This window comes from Molossus molossus, unplaced genomic scaffold (genome assembly GCF_014108415.1).
Source record: "Molossus molossus isolate mMolMol1 unplaced genomic scaffold, mMolMol1.p scaffold_m16_p_11, whole genome shotgun sequence".
Lineage (NCBI taxonomy): Eukaryota > Metazoa > Chordata > Mammalia > Chiroptera > Molossidae > Molossus > Molossus molossus.
This window is the reverse complement of record NW_023425346.1, coordinates 19,697,262-19,712,630: the sequence shown is the minus strand read 5'-3', so window position 1 is coordinate 19,712,630 and position 15,369 is coordinate 19,697,262. Positions and strand designations below refer to the sequence as shown.

Here is a 15,369-nt window from a genome sequence, read left to right as displayed (position 1 = left end):
TTTCTACATGGTTAACATGGTTGATTTTATGTTTAATGTATAATTTACTACAATTGTCTTTAAACCCACCCCTTTCTGATATTTGACTTCTTCTAAATCAATTGTTCTCCGTGTGTGGTCTCCAGACTAGCAGCTTCAGCTCACAGGAACCTGGCGGACATTCCCAGTATAAAGCCCGCCTCAGATTAGAATCTGATTAGAATCTGATCAGAAACTGATCAGAAACTTGGAGTGGGCCCAGCAGTTGTGTTTAATGAGCTCTGAAGGTGATGCTGGGGCACCCAGAGCTTGAGGACCCCTGTTCTGAGTCCTGAGTGGGTAGAAACCCCTTCTGACCTCCAGTCCTTAGCCCCTGGAATTCTCCAGAGGCGGCTGCGTTGTCAGTGTGGGACGCTCTCGGTCGTGTTGTGCGTTGTTGGGCTTCAGGGAGAGTTAATTAACTTCTTCTCTTACAGCCCTCAAGAAGAACCAAGTGCTCACCATTGGGTTTGATATGAATGTATTCTTGAACTGTTCATCAGATTCTGAGAAAAGGTAACATAGATTTCCTGTTGAACGATCAATAACTGACATTTGCAGGATACTCTGCTGCCCTTTCCCACGTGTGCTCGCTCGGGACTGTCGTCATCCGCCCTCAGGCCCCCGAGTTAACTGTAGACATTCTGTGGTTTAATCCTGTCGACTCACTTCAGATCGGCAGCTCCGATCAGCAGACCCGGAGCAGCTGCCACGTGTCAGGCTCTGTGCGGGATGTGAACGGTGCAATGAGCAAGCGGCTCAGAGCTGCCCCCTGCCCACTCGGGGACCAGCTGAGGGGGCCGGGCTATGTCTTCTCAGAAAGCAAGACTCGAGGTCATAATACAAGCGGTACCTTGAGAGCTTAATGATTATAAAGCCACAGTACATGACACCAGGTGCAGGGTCCGCTAACCCCTTGAACTTTGCCTGAAGTGAAGGTAACATTGGCTGATGTTAAACCGACAGTGGGGGGTCCTCACCCAGGTGGTGTTGATGGAGAAGCTACTGGGTGCAGGGGCAGGTAGAAGAGGGATCCGAGAGGACCCCTCTTTTGTCACTTGAGAATTTTAGCCCTCAGAGGTGAGACAGAAAGGCCCATAAACACAAGGGTGAGGCATGAAACAACACTGCTCCCCAGAGAAGGGAGAAAAGAGTCTTACCTGGGATGCTCGGGGGTCGGCTGAAGGAGGGATAGCTGGAGGGGCTGGGCAGAGATCGAGGCTTTGCCTGCTAAATCTTTTCCCACATTAGGCAAACTCAGGACTCCCGGCTCCAAGGTTTACACAGCAAGGTCTGTTCTATCTACAGTGGTTTATTTACTTCTTCAAGATCTCTTTCCATTGGGCTAGGAGTCAGGCCAGGGCAGCCGAGGCTGTGCATGAACAGGTGGCATCTCTGTCCCTGCTCTGTCCCTGCTCTGTCGAGAGTCATGCATGTTTTGGATAATTCACAACTAATTATGGTAATTCATCATTTCCCCTCAGCACTCTCCTAGTAAATGAGGATGAGTTGATGCTTCAGAAAACAGGAGGTGCTTAGGCTGGGAAGGCCCAGGCTTCCCTTCATGGGAGGGAGGGCCCTCCGCAGCACCCCGATCACTTCTACCAGTTCTTCACTCTGGGCCAACCTAATAGAAGTGTCACCCCCTCCCCAAGTGTGTTCTCTTCTCCAGACCAAACACAAGGCCGCCCTCTGCTGGTGCTTCCCAGCCTGCAGGACATGACGCATCGATGGGGAAATCAATTTAGAAGTTTGATATGAAACGTTAAAAAACCAACGTTTTCCCCAAAAATGGAAGGAGAATCAGACTTCACTGTATATAACGAGAGCATTTTTATGCTTTATTTCAGATGCATTTATTTCAGAAAATAGAACATAACACAAAAATTATGTGGACATAAATGTCTGTACACCTACACACACACCTAGTGATATGTGTTTGAAAGTAGACTCTGTGCTCTACCGTTTACAAGCTGTGAGTTCATTTACGTAAATAAAGTCTGGAGATGGAGAGTCTGGAGTGGCCACAGTCCTCAGGAATCCAGGTTCCTCTCTGTGGCCTCGTCCTCCTTGACAAGGCTCTGCCGCGTGGTCCAGCATGGACATCTGAGGTCCGAACGCTTCTGTGACAGCTGTCAAGTGGCTAGTGCCCCCTGAAGCCAGGTCCTCATTTCTTTAGGCCTATTTCCTCCTCTGTCGGATGAAAACAAATATTATAGTCCCTAGCCCGTAAATGTCTTATGAAAACTAAATGAGATAATATGCATACTTTTTTATCACAGTGGCCAGCACAGAATCAAGTCTCAGTAAACCGAAGTCAACATTATTATTAGCTATGTTTTATAAACAATAAAGTATAAAAAGAAAAAATTATGGCATCAACACCTAAGACAGTACTCAGGGGTGAGCTAATACAGAGAGAAGCAGGTGAGCACCCAGGAGCGACAGTAACCAGGTAGGGATGACGAGGGTCGTTCCCCCGCTTCCAGCCCATGGCTTTGTGGACACGGGCTCCCTCTCCGTGTTTCTGGAGTCTCGGCCGGTTAAACACATTCATCAGTCTGGGGGCACTAGTAACTCGGAGTCATCACTTACTGTGCCCTTCTGTGTCACTTTGGTCCGCGGCAGGTCTTGCTCCCTGGCCGGCAGCCTGCCCCTTCAGGCCGCCGGGCCGCGGGGCTCCGAGCCTGCAGCCCGCTCCTCGGCCGGCTCTGCCTATCGGAGAGTCTGGGAAGCATTTGCCCACCAGCCCAGGGCAGAAAGGGACGCTTTCCTGCAGGACGTTTTCCCTGAAGGCTTCCTCTGGGGTGTCTCCACCGGAGCCTTTAACGTGGAAGGAGGCTGGGCTGAGGATGGAAGAGGGGCAAGTGTCTGGGACCAACTCGGACCCCAGCAGGCCGCCAAGGGCCAAGCAGCACCAGGTGTGGCCAGCGACAGTTACCACAAGGTGGACTCTGACGTCTCCCTGCTTCGTGGCCTCCGGGCTCAGGTCTATAAGTTCTCCATCTCCTGGTCCCGCATCTTCCCCACGGGGCGCGGGCACAGCCCCAACCTCCGGGGTGTCGCCTACTACAACAAGCTGATCGACAGCCTGCTGGACTCTCACATCCAGCCCATGGCCACGCTGTTCCACTGGGACCTGCCTCAGGCCCTGCAGGCGCGAGGCGGGTGGCAGAACGAGAGTGTGGTGGACGCCTTCCTGGACTATGCGGCCTTCTGCTTCTCTACCTTTGGGGACCGCGTGAAGCTGTGGGTGACCTTCCACGAGCCGTGGGTGATGAGCTACGCGGGCTACGGCACCGGCCAGCACGCGCCAGGCATCTCTGACCCAGGGGTGGCCTCTTTCAAGGTACTTCTCATCTTTGCAGCTTCTACTCATTGGAAAGGGTAGGACGTTGGTCTGCAAGAAGGTCATTTTCTCTTCCCATGAGCAACTGTTTACCTTTTGCTTTGTAAAGGAAATCAGAGAGAGGGAAGGGACCATAAATTCTTAATCACCTTATTTTGTCCAAACACTGTGCTGGCACTTTAAAAACAGTCGTTACAGCCCAGCCGGTGTGGCTCAGTGGCTGAGCATCAGCCCACGCACCAAGAGATCACCGGTTCGATTCCCTGTCAGGGTGCATGCCCAGGTTGTGGGCCCAGGTTGTACGCCCAGTGATCGGCTCAGGAGGCAGCCAGTCGATGTTCTCTCTCATCGATGTTTCTATCTCTCTTTCGCTCTCCCTTCCTCTCTCTCTAAAAATCAATAAAAAAGAAAAAAAATGTAAATAAATGGAAATAGTCATTACCTCCTCAGACTAGCACTGATGGTGAGGAAATTGGGGCTCAGGAGGAGAAGCAAGTTGGTCATGATGACATCACTAGTGGGTTCGTTTGAAGCCAGAGTTTGAGCCCAAGTCTAATGGACTCCAAAGCAAGTTTTCCGTGTCGCCCAGGACTCTGGTTGCAAGTGATCGAAAACCCAACCTAAGTTTAGTCAAGCAGGTAGGGGATTTATGCATCCAGGAAACCAAGAGTCTTGGTTTTAAGTGATCAGACCGTAAACGATGTGACCAGGACCCAGTTTCTCTTCTTCTCTTGCTCCCCTTGTTGGCTTTATTCTCGGGCTACCTGGTAGCCAGGTGGCAGCAGTACTGCTCCGGTGGCCAGACCAGTGGGAAAGGAAGCTGGCCTCGTCCTGGTTCCCAGCCAGTCTCCCTGTGTGTCCTGCGCTCTGTCGGGTCACCTGTCCACCCCTGAGCCGATCACTGGTCCAGGCGAGGGGACTGCGCGGCACTGACTGGTTTGGGTCCAGGTCCCAGCTCTACCTCTCCACACACTGGTTGGGGGGGAGGGGCAGTTGACTTTCCAGTGAGCAGTCAGGGTGTCATTTCAACAAGAAGGAGATGTATATAATGGAGATAAAACAGGAGATGGTTTAATGTCCATCAATGGCTTCCTTCTATCATTGTCCTTTTTCTTCAAAATCTCCCAGAAAAACCACCGACTTTCCCCAGGACAGACATGGTAGTCTGGCTTCCCCTGCGACACTCAGGTTTTGTCTGCCACCTTTGGGGGAGGTCATACTAAGACACACAAAAAACTGGAGAACAAGTCAAAGTGTCTACAATTCGAGTGAGCTGGAATGCTCTGAATAAATGACTCAATAAAATGTCAGGAATTACAGTAGTTGAGTCACGGTGTCCACTCTGCTCTTGTCCAGCAGCTGAGGGCACCGGGGGGACGCACTGAGACGGGAGGCCGGGCCTCTGCGCGTCGCCTGTGGCGCGGTCACCAGCCTTTCCTCCGTAGGCGTCCTTGTTTTAACGAGAAACTTTTTCAGTTACACTCGACAGTCAGTATTATATTAGTTTCAGGTGTACAGCATCGTGGTTAGACATTTATGTAACTTACAAGTGATCCCCCCGGTGTCTGCTACCCCAACACCATACAGAGTTGTTACAATATTATTGGCTCTATTTTCTGTTCTGTACTTTACATCCCTGTGACGGTTTTGTAACTGCCAAACTGTACGTCTTTTTTTTTTTAATAGTTTCTTAATTTTTAGAGAGAGAGGAAGGGAAAGGGAGAGAAACCTCAGTGTGAGAGCACAACATTGATTGGCTGCCTCCTGCACCCCCCACTGGGAATTGAGCCTGCAACCCCATGTGTGTCCTTGACCAGGAATTGAACCGGTGACCTTTCAGTGCACAGAACAACACCCAACAACTGAGCCGTACCGGCCAGGGCCTTGCTTCTTTTTTTTTCAATTTGATTGATTGATTGATTGATTTGTTTGTTTTAGGGAGAGAGGGAGAAGGAGAAAGAAAGAGAAACATTGATTTGTCGTCCTACTTATTTACCCATTCATTGGTGGATTCTTGTATGTGCCCTGACTGGGGATCGAACCTGCAACCTTGACGTATCAGGACAGTGTTCTAACCAACTGAGCTTCCCTGGCCAGGGCCAATATTTACTTTTTTTTAAATTCCTCACCCAAGAATATTTTTACATTTATCTTCAGACAGAGTAGGAGGGAGGGAGAAAAAGAGAGAGAGAGAGAGAGACATTGACTGGCTGCCACCTGCACGACCCCAACCGGGGCCGGGGACGAACTGCAACTGAGGTACGCTCTCCCTTAGAGGGAACCGAACCTGTGACTCATTGGTCTGCGGGCCGATGCTCTAACCACTGAGCAAAACCAGCAAGGGCCCAATCCGTACTTTTTAATTTCTTCACCTTTTTTATCCAGACCCCCAACACCCTTCCTACCTGGCAACCATCAGTGTCTTCTCTGTATCTATAAGTTTGTTTCTGTTTGGTTTTCTTAGATTCCACATGTAAGTGAAAGCATATGGTATTTGTTTTGTCTGACTTATCATAATACCTCCTAGGTTCATCTATGTTGTTGCAAATGGTAAGATTTTGTTCTTTTATGTGGCTGAGTAATATTTTATTGTATATATGTACCACATCTTGTTATCCGATTGTTTATTGATGGACACTTGGGTCTCGTTTTCATTCAGCCACCCTGTGTCTTTTGATTGGAGCATTTAATTCATTTAAATTTAAAATAACTACTGATAGGTATGTAGTTAATGCCATTTTATTATTCATATATTTTTCTTCCTCCTCCTCCTCCTCCTTCCTCTTCTTCTCGTCCCTTTAACATTTCTTATAGTACTGGTTTGGTGGTGATGAACTCCATTATTCTTTTCTTGTCTAGGAAGCTCTTTCTGTCTCCTTCATTTCTAACTGATGGCTTTGCAGGGTGCTCCTTGGGCTTCTGATCCCTACAGCTGTGGTTCCTGAGATTCTTCTACAGGGACTTCAGTGAGAAAGTCCACCTCATGTTTCTCCTTCAATCATTCTTATACGTATTGTTAAAACATTATGTCACCATTAAAGACAAATTTCAAAGAAAAGGTTTCTCGCGTAAGTCTTCCAGTCTGGGCTTCCTTGCATTCATAGTGTAATCACCGTGCACTTAATTTAGTACCTGTTTTTAAAAATCGACTTTATTTTTTAGAGTAGTTTCAGGTTCATAGCAAAATTGAATGGAAAGGTGCAAAGATTTCTCATATGCCTGCTACCCCGACACGTGCACAGCCCCTTCCCAGGATCAACGTGGCATTGTTACAATCCATGCACCTGCCTTGACACAGCAAAGACCCTGGTACCCATTTTTATACTTGACATGTTCACACTTTCCCATGTTAGCACATCGTCAAATGACTGTTTCTGGTGGTTGTCTAATGGTCCACTGGGCACCCTGCCTGACACGATTAGTTTAGAAGGGGGGCACTCCTGCCTCTGGAAAGGGTCACAGTTTATTGTTGGAATTTAGGATCCCGTGAGGACTAACATTTGGGACGTGAGCAGCAGGCAGGAGGTTCACCTCCTTGGGCATATTTTGACATAAAATTATTCAAACAGTGTCAGCATCTTCGGGTGACAGGGAAGCGAGCTGAGCAGTTGCCGGCTCTCCTCACACTCCCAAGTGTCTGCGTGGGGTCAGTGTCCGACCTCGGGCAGCCCTCTGTGACCGCGATTCCCTGCCCTGCAGACTAGGAAGCTGAAGTTGACGGAGAGATTGTTTGAGATTAAGGAGCAAGGTAGTGACAGAGTCAGGATTTAAATCTGGGCTTGTTATACACCAGACACCCTGGTTTGCTCATGGTGCTTCAAGGAAAGCTATTGATTATTGTAAGACTATCAGTTAAGTCTACAAAGAAATTCCTGGTCGTGATGTTTCTTCTTAGATCTTGTTAGGTAGAAAGGAGAACAGGTAAACTAGAAAGAAGTGTGCCTTCCTACGTGTACTAACTAAAATGATCTCCACTCCCCATTAGTTGTTGACTAATGAGTCAATAAGTACTTATTGAGAACAGAGGCAGAGTAACATTGTGAGTGACAATACAGGCCTGGAGTCACTGCCTTTTACCCTCTCTGGGTCTGGTTTTCCTCATTCGTATAGTGGTAATAAAAACTGTACTTGCCACATAAGGTTGTTGTGAGGATTACATGAGTGAATTCATTAACAACTGCTGCTGTTAAGATGGTTGTCAATGCTGTTGCTGGTAAACTCTAGATGGTGGTGTTAACTTGTTGACATTGTTGTCCACATTGTTGATATTGGGGGAACTGATGTTGATGGTGGTGATGTCAGCACTGTCCATATTGTTGACTTGTTGACATTGTTAGCATCAGTCTTAGCTTCTTGTTGATTTTGTTGGCTTGTTGATGATTTAATGACAGTGTTGCATTAGTGTTGATGTTTTTGATGTTGACATTTTTAGTGTTGCTGTTATTAATTCACTGATATTATTGACATTGATGTTCATTTGTTGACATTGTCGTTGACTTGCCATTGGCTTGTTGGTGCTGTTATTGACATTGCTGCTGTTGTTACTAAGCACTGTATCTCCTTTCTTCTTCACAAGGTGGCTCACTTGGTCCTCAAGGCTCATGCCAGAGCTTGGCATCTCTACAACAGCCACCATCGCCCACAGCAGCAGGGGCACGTGGGCATCGTGCTGAACTCAGACTGGGCAGAGCCTCTATCCCCAGAGAGGCCTGAGGACGTGAGAGCCTCCGAGCGCTTCTTGCACTTCATGCTGGGCTGGTTTGCACACCCTATCTTTGTGGATGGAGACTACCCAGCTGCCCTGAGGGCCCAGATTCAACAGGTAAACACACAGTGCTCCAGTCCTGTGGCCCAGCTGCCTGAATTCACCGAAGCAGAGAAGCAGCTCCTGCAGGGCTCTGCTGATTTCCTGGGTCTGTCCCATTACACGTCCCGCCTCATCAGCAAGGCCCAGCAGGACACCTGCGCCCCCAGCTACGATGCCATTGGAGGCTTCTCGCAGCACGTGGACCCTGCGTGGCCCCAGACCTCATCCCCATGGATTCGTGTGGTGCCCTGGGGTATAAGGAGGCTGTTGCGGTTTGTATCCTTGGAATACACAAGAGGAAAAGTTCCCATCTACCTGGCTGGGAATGGCGTTCCCATAGGGGAAAGTGAAGATCTCTTTGATGATTCCTTGAGAATAGACTACTTCAATCAGTATATCAACGAGGTGCTCAAGGGTAAGAACAGGGGCTATGCTGATGATCGGAAGGTGGGTGGTACTTCCTCAAGTCTTCACAGTTTAGTTTTATGAAACAAAGACAGTCTTCCAAGTAAACGAAGCCAAAAAGCTCAGAGCATGAGTCCTTCACATCAGCCTCCTAACTCTCTCCCTCGAAGGCCTCAAGTCTTTGTTCCTATATTCTTATTCCCTAAAATACCTCCCTTCTAAATTCTGCCCCCCGATTCCTATCCATTCATCAAGCCTCATCATCTTTTAATGCATTTATTTAACAAATATCGATTAACTGCCTATTATGCTCCAGACATTGTGTAAAACAGTAGGGGTAAAATATTGAGCAAAACTGTCTTTTCCTATAGGGTATTCATGGTCTACAGAGGGACGCAGACAGAAAACTGCAACATGGGTGATGCTGGCACTGCAGGTGGCATGGGCACTCAGGGCGGGGCTCCAGCCCCACCTTCCCTCGCTGCTCCAGCCACAGTGCGCACCAGCTCCTTTAACTGGCTCTGAAAATATACACCTGGCCAGCGTGGCTCAGTGGTTGAGTATCATCCCATGTTCCAAAGGTTGCCAGTTGGATTTCCAGTCAGGGCACATGCCCAGGTTGCAGGCTTGACCCTAGTACGGGGTATGCAGGAGGCAGCTGATTGATGTTTCTCTCCCTCTCCCTTCCTCTCTCTCTAAAATCAATAAGAAACGTATTTAAAAATATGCATTCCATATTATTTACTTTGATCCGGCTAATCCACATCTACCATCTCCTCCTTACCTAACATACTGTTTCATGTCTTTTTACTCCAAGTGAAAAGGAGTGGCATTAGACTTGATCTCATGTCAGTCCTCATCAGCTGAGAATGGCTAATGCCTGCGCAGAGGGCTAGGTTTCAAGGCCCGGTCTCGATTCACAGGGAAGGAGTTTGATCAGTGGTACGTGCCCCCGGCACTGCAGTGAGGACACGCATCCCAGTGGGGAAGGTCAGACACCCTCTCTGTTCTTCACTGCACCCTTCTCAGCATCAAGGTTACAATTCTGTAATCTTCGTAATCTTGGGATCCATTTGCGACATTACTTCCAGTGACCCCGACACAGCTGCAGGTAAACAACAGGGACAGAGACTTCCTCGTGGCACAGCTGTGGACACTGGTGCTCGAGATACGAAGTGGGGGCCGAGCATCCTGCGAGTGGAGCGGCAGCCTTTCTACTCCTGGCTCAGGTCTTCCCTCTGCCCCCTGGCCTGCGAGGCTTTTACTCATCGTTATGTTCCCAGCGCCTGGCACAGCCGGGGGCAGAGTGGGTGCTTACTGCACTGCTTGCGGAAGGAGCAGCAGCTTTTCTGCCGCTTATACAGTCACTGTTTGCGGAGAGGCTGTGCGATCCGACAGAACAAGACTGAGCACCTCGCTGACTCCCGGTTGGAGCCCACAGCCTTCGCCTTGCTTCAGCTCTGGTTCTTGGTTGACTCGCTAGACTCTCTCTATTTTCTCACAGTTCTGGAGTCCAGCAGTCTAAAGTCAAGGGGTCAGTAGAAATGCTCGCCCCTCAAAGTTTTCAGGAGGGTCCTTCCTTGCCCCTCCCATCTTCAGGCGGCTCCAGACATCCCTTGGCTTGTGGCTGCCTCGCTCCAGTCTCTGCCTCTGCCTCACCTGGCCTCTCCCCCATGTCTCTCTAAGGTCACTGGGCTTAGAGCCTACCTGGTTGATCCCAGACGATCTCATTTTGAGACCCTTAACTTCACTACATCTACAAAGACCGCTTTCCAAGTCAGGTTGCCCTCACCGGTTCCAAGGGTTAGGACTTGGACATATCTTTTTGGGGACCACCATTCAAACCACTGCACCAAGGAATCTATTTCTTTAGGCTTTTTTTCTTTCTCTCTGTTTTTAACATGGACTGTGTGATCACTTTTTGTCAATCTTGCTAAACATAAACCAGGAAAAACAAAAGCACATTTTTAAAGATTAAATAATTTATGTACCCTATGTAAGACCAGGGAGTCCTAATACTAGCCAGTGGGGTACATAGTCTCTCCATTATTCATTTCAAGACAAGGATGCTGCTTTGGATTGAGAGTTATGGCCATGGATGTGGCCTGTTGTTTTGTGGGGTCTTGTGGGTTTTCCTTATTTATTCTAAGGAAGAAAAGGGGTTAACATTTTTGGAGTAACCCAAGTCACCTCCAAAACTTTCGTGTCAAAAGGAAGACCTTCAATGAGCAAAGTAACAGAGGCTTTAAAATAACAGTTTTTGTTTTTCCCCACAGCCGTCCAGAAGGACTCAGTGGACGTTCGCTCTTACATTGCTCGCTCGCTCATCGACGGCTTCGAGGGACCCTCTGGCTACAGCCAGAGGTTTGGGTTGTACCACGTCCATTTCAACGACAGCAGCAAGCCAAGGACTCCCAGGAAATCTGCCTATTTTTTCACCAGCATCATTGAAAAGAATGGTTTCCTCACCAAAAAAGTAAAAAGACTGCCACCATCCAGTACAGCAAACTTCCCCCCTAAAATCAGAGCCTTTACTTTTCCATCTGAGGTGCCCTCCAAGGCTAAGGTCGTTTGGGAAAAGTTCTCCAACCAACCCAAGTTTGAAAGAGATTTGTTTTACCACGGCACGTTCCGGGATGACTTTCTGTGGGGCGTGTCCTCGTCAGCCTATCAGGTTGAAGGGGCTTGGGACGCTCACGGCAAAGGCCCCAGCATCTGGGATAACTTCACCCACACACCAGGCAGCAACGTGAAAGACAACGCCACTGGAGACGTAGCCTGTGACAGCTATAACCAACTGAACGCAGATCTGAATATGCTTCGAGCTTTGAAGGTGAAGGCCTATCGCTTCTCTATCTCCTGGTCTCGGATATTCCCAACTGGGAGAAACAGTTCCATCAACAGACATGGTGTTGATTATTACAACAGGCTGATCGATGGCTTGGTAGAAAGCAACATCTTTCCCATGGTGACCCTGTTCCACTGGGACCTGCCCCAGGCCCTGCAAGACATCGGAGGCTGGGATAATTCTTCCTTGATTGAGTTGTTTAACAGCTATGCAGACTTTTGTTTCCAGACTTTTGGTGACAGAGTCAAGTTCTGGATGACCTTTAATGAACCCACATACCAGGCATGGTTGGGTTATGGCTCAGGGGATTTCCCCCCAAATGTGAAGGATCCAGGCTGGGCGCCGTACAGGATTGGCCATGCACTCATCAAAGCTCACGCCAGAGTCTATCACACTTACGATGAGAAGTACAGGCAAGAGCAGAAGGGGGTCGTCTCTTTGAGCCTCGGGGCACACTGGGCAGAGCCCAAGTCACCAGAGGTCCCCAGGGATGTGGAGGCAGCTGACCGAATGCTGCAGTTCTCACTGGGCTGGTTCGCCCACCCCATCTTCAGAAACGGAGACTATCCCGATGCCATGAAGTGGAAAGTGGGGAACAGGAGCGAACTGCAACACTTAGCCACGTCCCGCCTGCCGAGCTTCACCGAGGAAGAGAAGAGGTACGTCAGGGCCACAGCCGATGTGTTCTGTCTCAACACCTACTCCACCAGAATCGTGCGGCATACAACACCCAGGCTAAATCCACCCTCCTACGAAGACGACCAGGAGGCGGCTGAGGAGGAGGACCCTTCCTGGCCTTCCACAGCCCTGAGCAGAGCTGCACCCTGGGGGATGCGAAGGCTGCTCAATTGGATCAAGGAAGAGTATGGTGACATCCCCATTTACATCACCGAGAACGGCGTGGGGCTGACCAATCCGGACCTGGAAGACACCAGTCGGATATTTTATCACAAAACCTACATCAATGAAGCTTTGAAAGGTATGTGAGGGTTCATGCCCCCCTTACAAAATCTTCCAGCACCCATACGTCATGTGCCTGAAATGATTGGGTGGAGTGGATCGCAAACCATCAGCGAGTCTCTCTCTGCTAACGTAATTCTTTCCCTGTCTGGGGCTCCATTTCCCTTCGGGAGTCTGAGAAAAGCTACAGTCATCTCCCCAAGTGTACACACGCAGTCCCCACAGAAACATTTTCTTCCACCCATCCATTCATTACTGAGCAGCCACTGCGTGGCGAGCTCTCTTCTAGATGACGGGGTAACAGCAGCGAACAGAGATAGCTGTCTGCGGGCGTAGCTTATGTTCCTGTGGGGCCTGTGCGACCCAGAGTGAGAAACTGTTTTCTAATTCACCTTTGTGTTTAACTTTCTTTTCTTTTTCTTTATTGATTTTAGAGAGGGAAAGGGAGATGAGAACATTAATTGGCTGCTTCCTGCATGCCCCTCAGGGGGATCAGGCCCACAACCTGGGCACCTGCCCTGACCGGGAATCGAACCGGTGACCTCTTGGTGCATGGGTGATGCTCAACCACTGAGCCACACCAGCTGGGCTTTGTGTTTAACTTCAAAAGTGGGCTGAGACTCTTGAATTTGAAACACATCCCTTTACTCCAACAAAAGAATTTGATTTCACAAAGATCAGTCATTAATACTTGTTTGGGGTAAAACCAGACACAAGATGACCTGTCCGCCAGGGCATGTATACCCGTGTACCCGTTGGTGGTTTAGCACTATGTCTGGGCGTGAGGAGCCGGGGCCCCTGCCCCCGGGAAGCCCTTCTCCCCTGGAATGTCTCCAGCCCACAGGCTCGACGGCGTGGACCTCCGAGGGTACGCGGCGCGCTCCCTCATGGACGGCTTTGAGTGGCTGCACGGTTACGCGGTCAGGTTCGGGCTGTACCACGTGGATTTCAGCCATAAGGACCGGCCCCGCACCGCAAGAGCCTCGGCCCGGCACTACGCCGCGGTGGCGGCCAGCAACGGCATGCCGCGGGGCCCCGAGGGGCAGTTCCTGCACGGCCGCTTCCCCCAGGGCTTCGTCTGGAGCGCGGCTTCCGCGGCCTATCAGGTGAGGGGTCCGGGCTCCTGCGGGGGGACGGCCGGGAGCCCGACCTCACGCACTGTGGGCTGGGGGAGCGTCCGAGGACGCCTCCCGGCAGCCTGGCTCCCCTGCACCCCCACCAGGGGGACATCGCGGGGCTGTGCGGAGACGGGCGCCGCGGGCAGCAGGAGGTGGGGCCCGCAGACGGGGCGCGATAGGCCGGTGGGAAGCCCCTCTGCGTCCTCCTGGTCCCCGCCCAGCAGGCAGGTGGCTCCACAGCCTGTCACGTGGGTGTGCCTGGCGCCCCCATCTCCTTATCCGAGCCCAAGGAAGCTGAGCCAGGAACAGGAGCCTTGTGCTTTTCTCCCACAAAAATAAGAGACAATGAGCACAGAGTGACCTGCTCGGGCGTAGAGTCTGGGTCCTGCTTTACATAGTCCGCTCCGTCGTGTCTTTGCTCCAGGAGGGGCCTTGCACGCTCAGGCGGGCCCTGGGCAGGGGCTGAGCTGCCTCTGGCTGCTGGGCACTTGGGTTTTTCTGACTGACCAGAGCTGCTGAAAGTATCTTTGAGGTAGATGAGCGTCAGCTGCCCCCAGACGACCACACTGTTAGGTTATAATGAGGTCTCAGCCAAATTCGGCCACATCCTGACATTTATTAGCTAAACACACTAAAACTGCTCATGTATCCTGTTGAGTGGACTGGAGGAGACCACCATTCCTGGAGGTGCTCTGGCCAACACTTCACATGGAAGGTTCACTTGAAAAACTGCCAAGGTTTCCGAGACAGGCTTCTTTGCTCTTATTTCAAGGGGGCAGAATTCTCTGTGGCCAGGGCTCCCGGCTGGGCCTGAGGGACACTGTGGATGGAGACTTGTCTGGGGTGGGTCCACTACGTGCCAGTAGACTTCTCCCCCGGTTGTAACGACCAACAATGTCTCCAGACATCGATAAATGTCTCCTGGGGGATAAAATAGCTGCTGGGTGAGACCCGTGGTTCCACGGTGACGGCTGGACACAGGAAGGGGTGGGGATCGATTCTAGGGCACAGGCTACAGGCCTTGCTGGATTCCTAAACCCTGTCCCTGCAAGGGCAGAGACCGTCTTGAAAACATGTTAGTCAACCGGCATCTTGAACGGTGAAGGGGGTGTTTGTGAGCAGCCGTCTCTCCTGGTTGTGGCTGTCACAGGGGCGGTGCTCACCATGGGCGACACTGAATATTCTAATTAGCAAAAAGTGACGTATGCATCGAGGATGGATGGGAGCGCCCTGATGAGATGCCATCTGACTGTGTTCTTTTGTAAAACCTTCTATTTGGAAATCTTTTTAGACGGAGAGAAAAGTCGCAAAGATAGTAGAGGACCCCCAAATGTCCTTTTCCATACTCCTCCACGGTTAACGTTTTACCATTTGCCTTATTTTCTCTCTGTGTATGCGCATAATTATGTGCGTGGGAGAGTGTATGTGTATGTGTATATCTATCCATATATGTGTATGTATATATATATATATACAGAAAGATATACACATTTCATAGAGATATGAAACTGACTTTATCACCTGAATGAGAAGGTGTCTACTAGGTTTCTCTACCATAAAATTAGGAAGTATTTTGTAGTTATAAGTTCCTTATGGGGAGCTACTTGGAGACTATATAAATATCCTTTCCTCACCAAATTTCACCCAGTAGTTTTAGGAACTGCTGACAATTTTTGCCTGAATCAGTTATTAGCACGACAGCTGACAAATAGTGATTTTCTAATTTCATCATTCCTTTACATATTATGTGGCATTCAACAGAGAAGCCACTGTTGGCTTTTCTCCTACTTATTTATATTTTATTTATCTAGAAATATGTATGGACGTATGGCATCAGTTTGGTCTTAAGGAGGCCTGTTTCATT

At 49.7% G+C, this 15,369-nt stretch overlaps 1 protein-coding gene across 1 annotated transcript in view; it reads left to right on the top strand.

The window, feature by feature from the left end:
* LCT (lactase) overlaps positions 1-15,369 on the top strand; it is a 48,229-nt gene that overhangs the window by 18,659 nt on the left and 14,201 nt on the right. The window contains exons 5-10 of the mRNA XM_036254814.1: positions 456-534; positions 1,674-1,676; positions 2,647-3,367; positions 7,944-8,589; positions 10,856-12,406; positions 13,225-13,493. Of these exons, the coding sequence (XP_036110707.1) occupies positions 456-534; positions 1,674-1,676; positions 2,647-3,367; positions 7,944-8,589; positions 10,856-12,406; positions 13,225-13,493 (3,269 nt within the window). The remainder of the gene's footprint in view (positions 1-455; positions 535-1,673; positions 1,677-2,646; positions 3,368-7,943; positions 8,590-10,855; positions 12,407-13,224; positions 13,494-15,369) is intronic.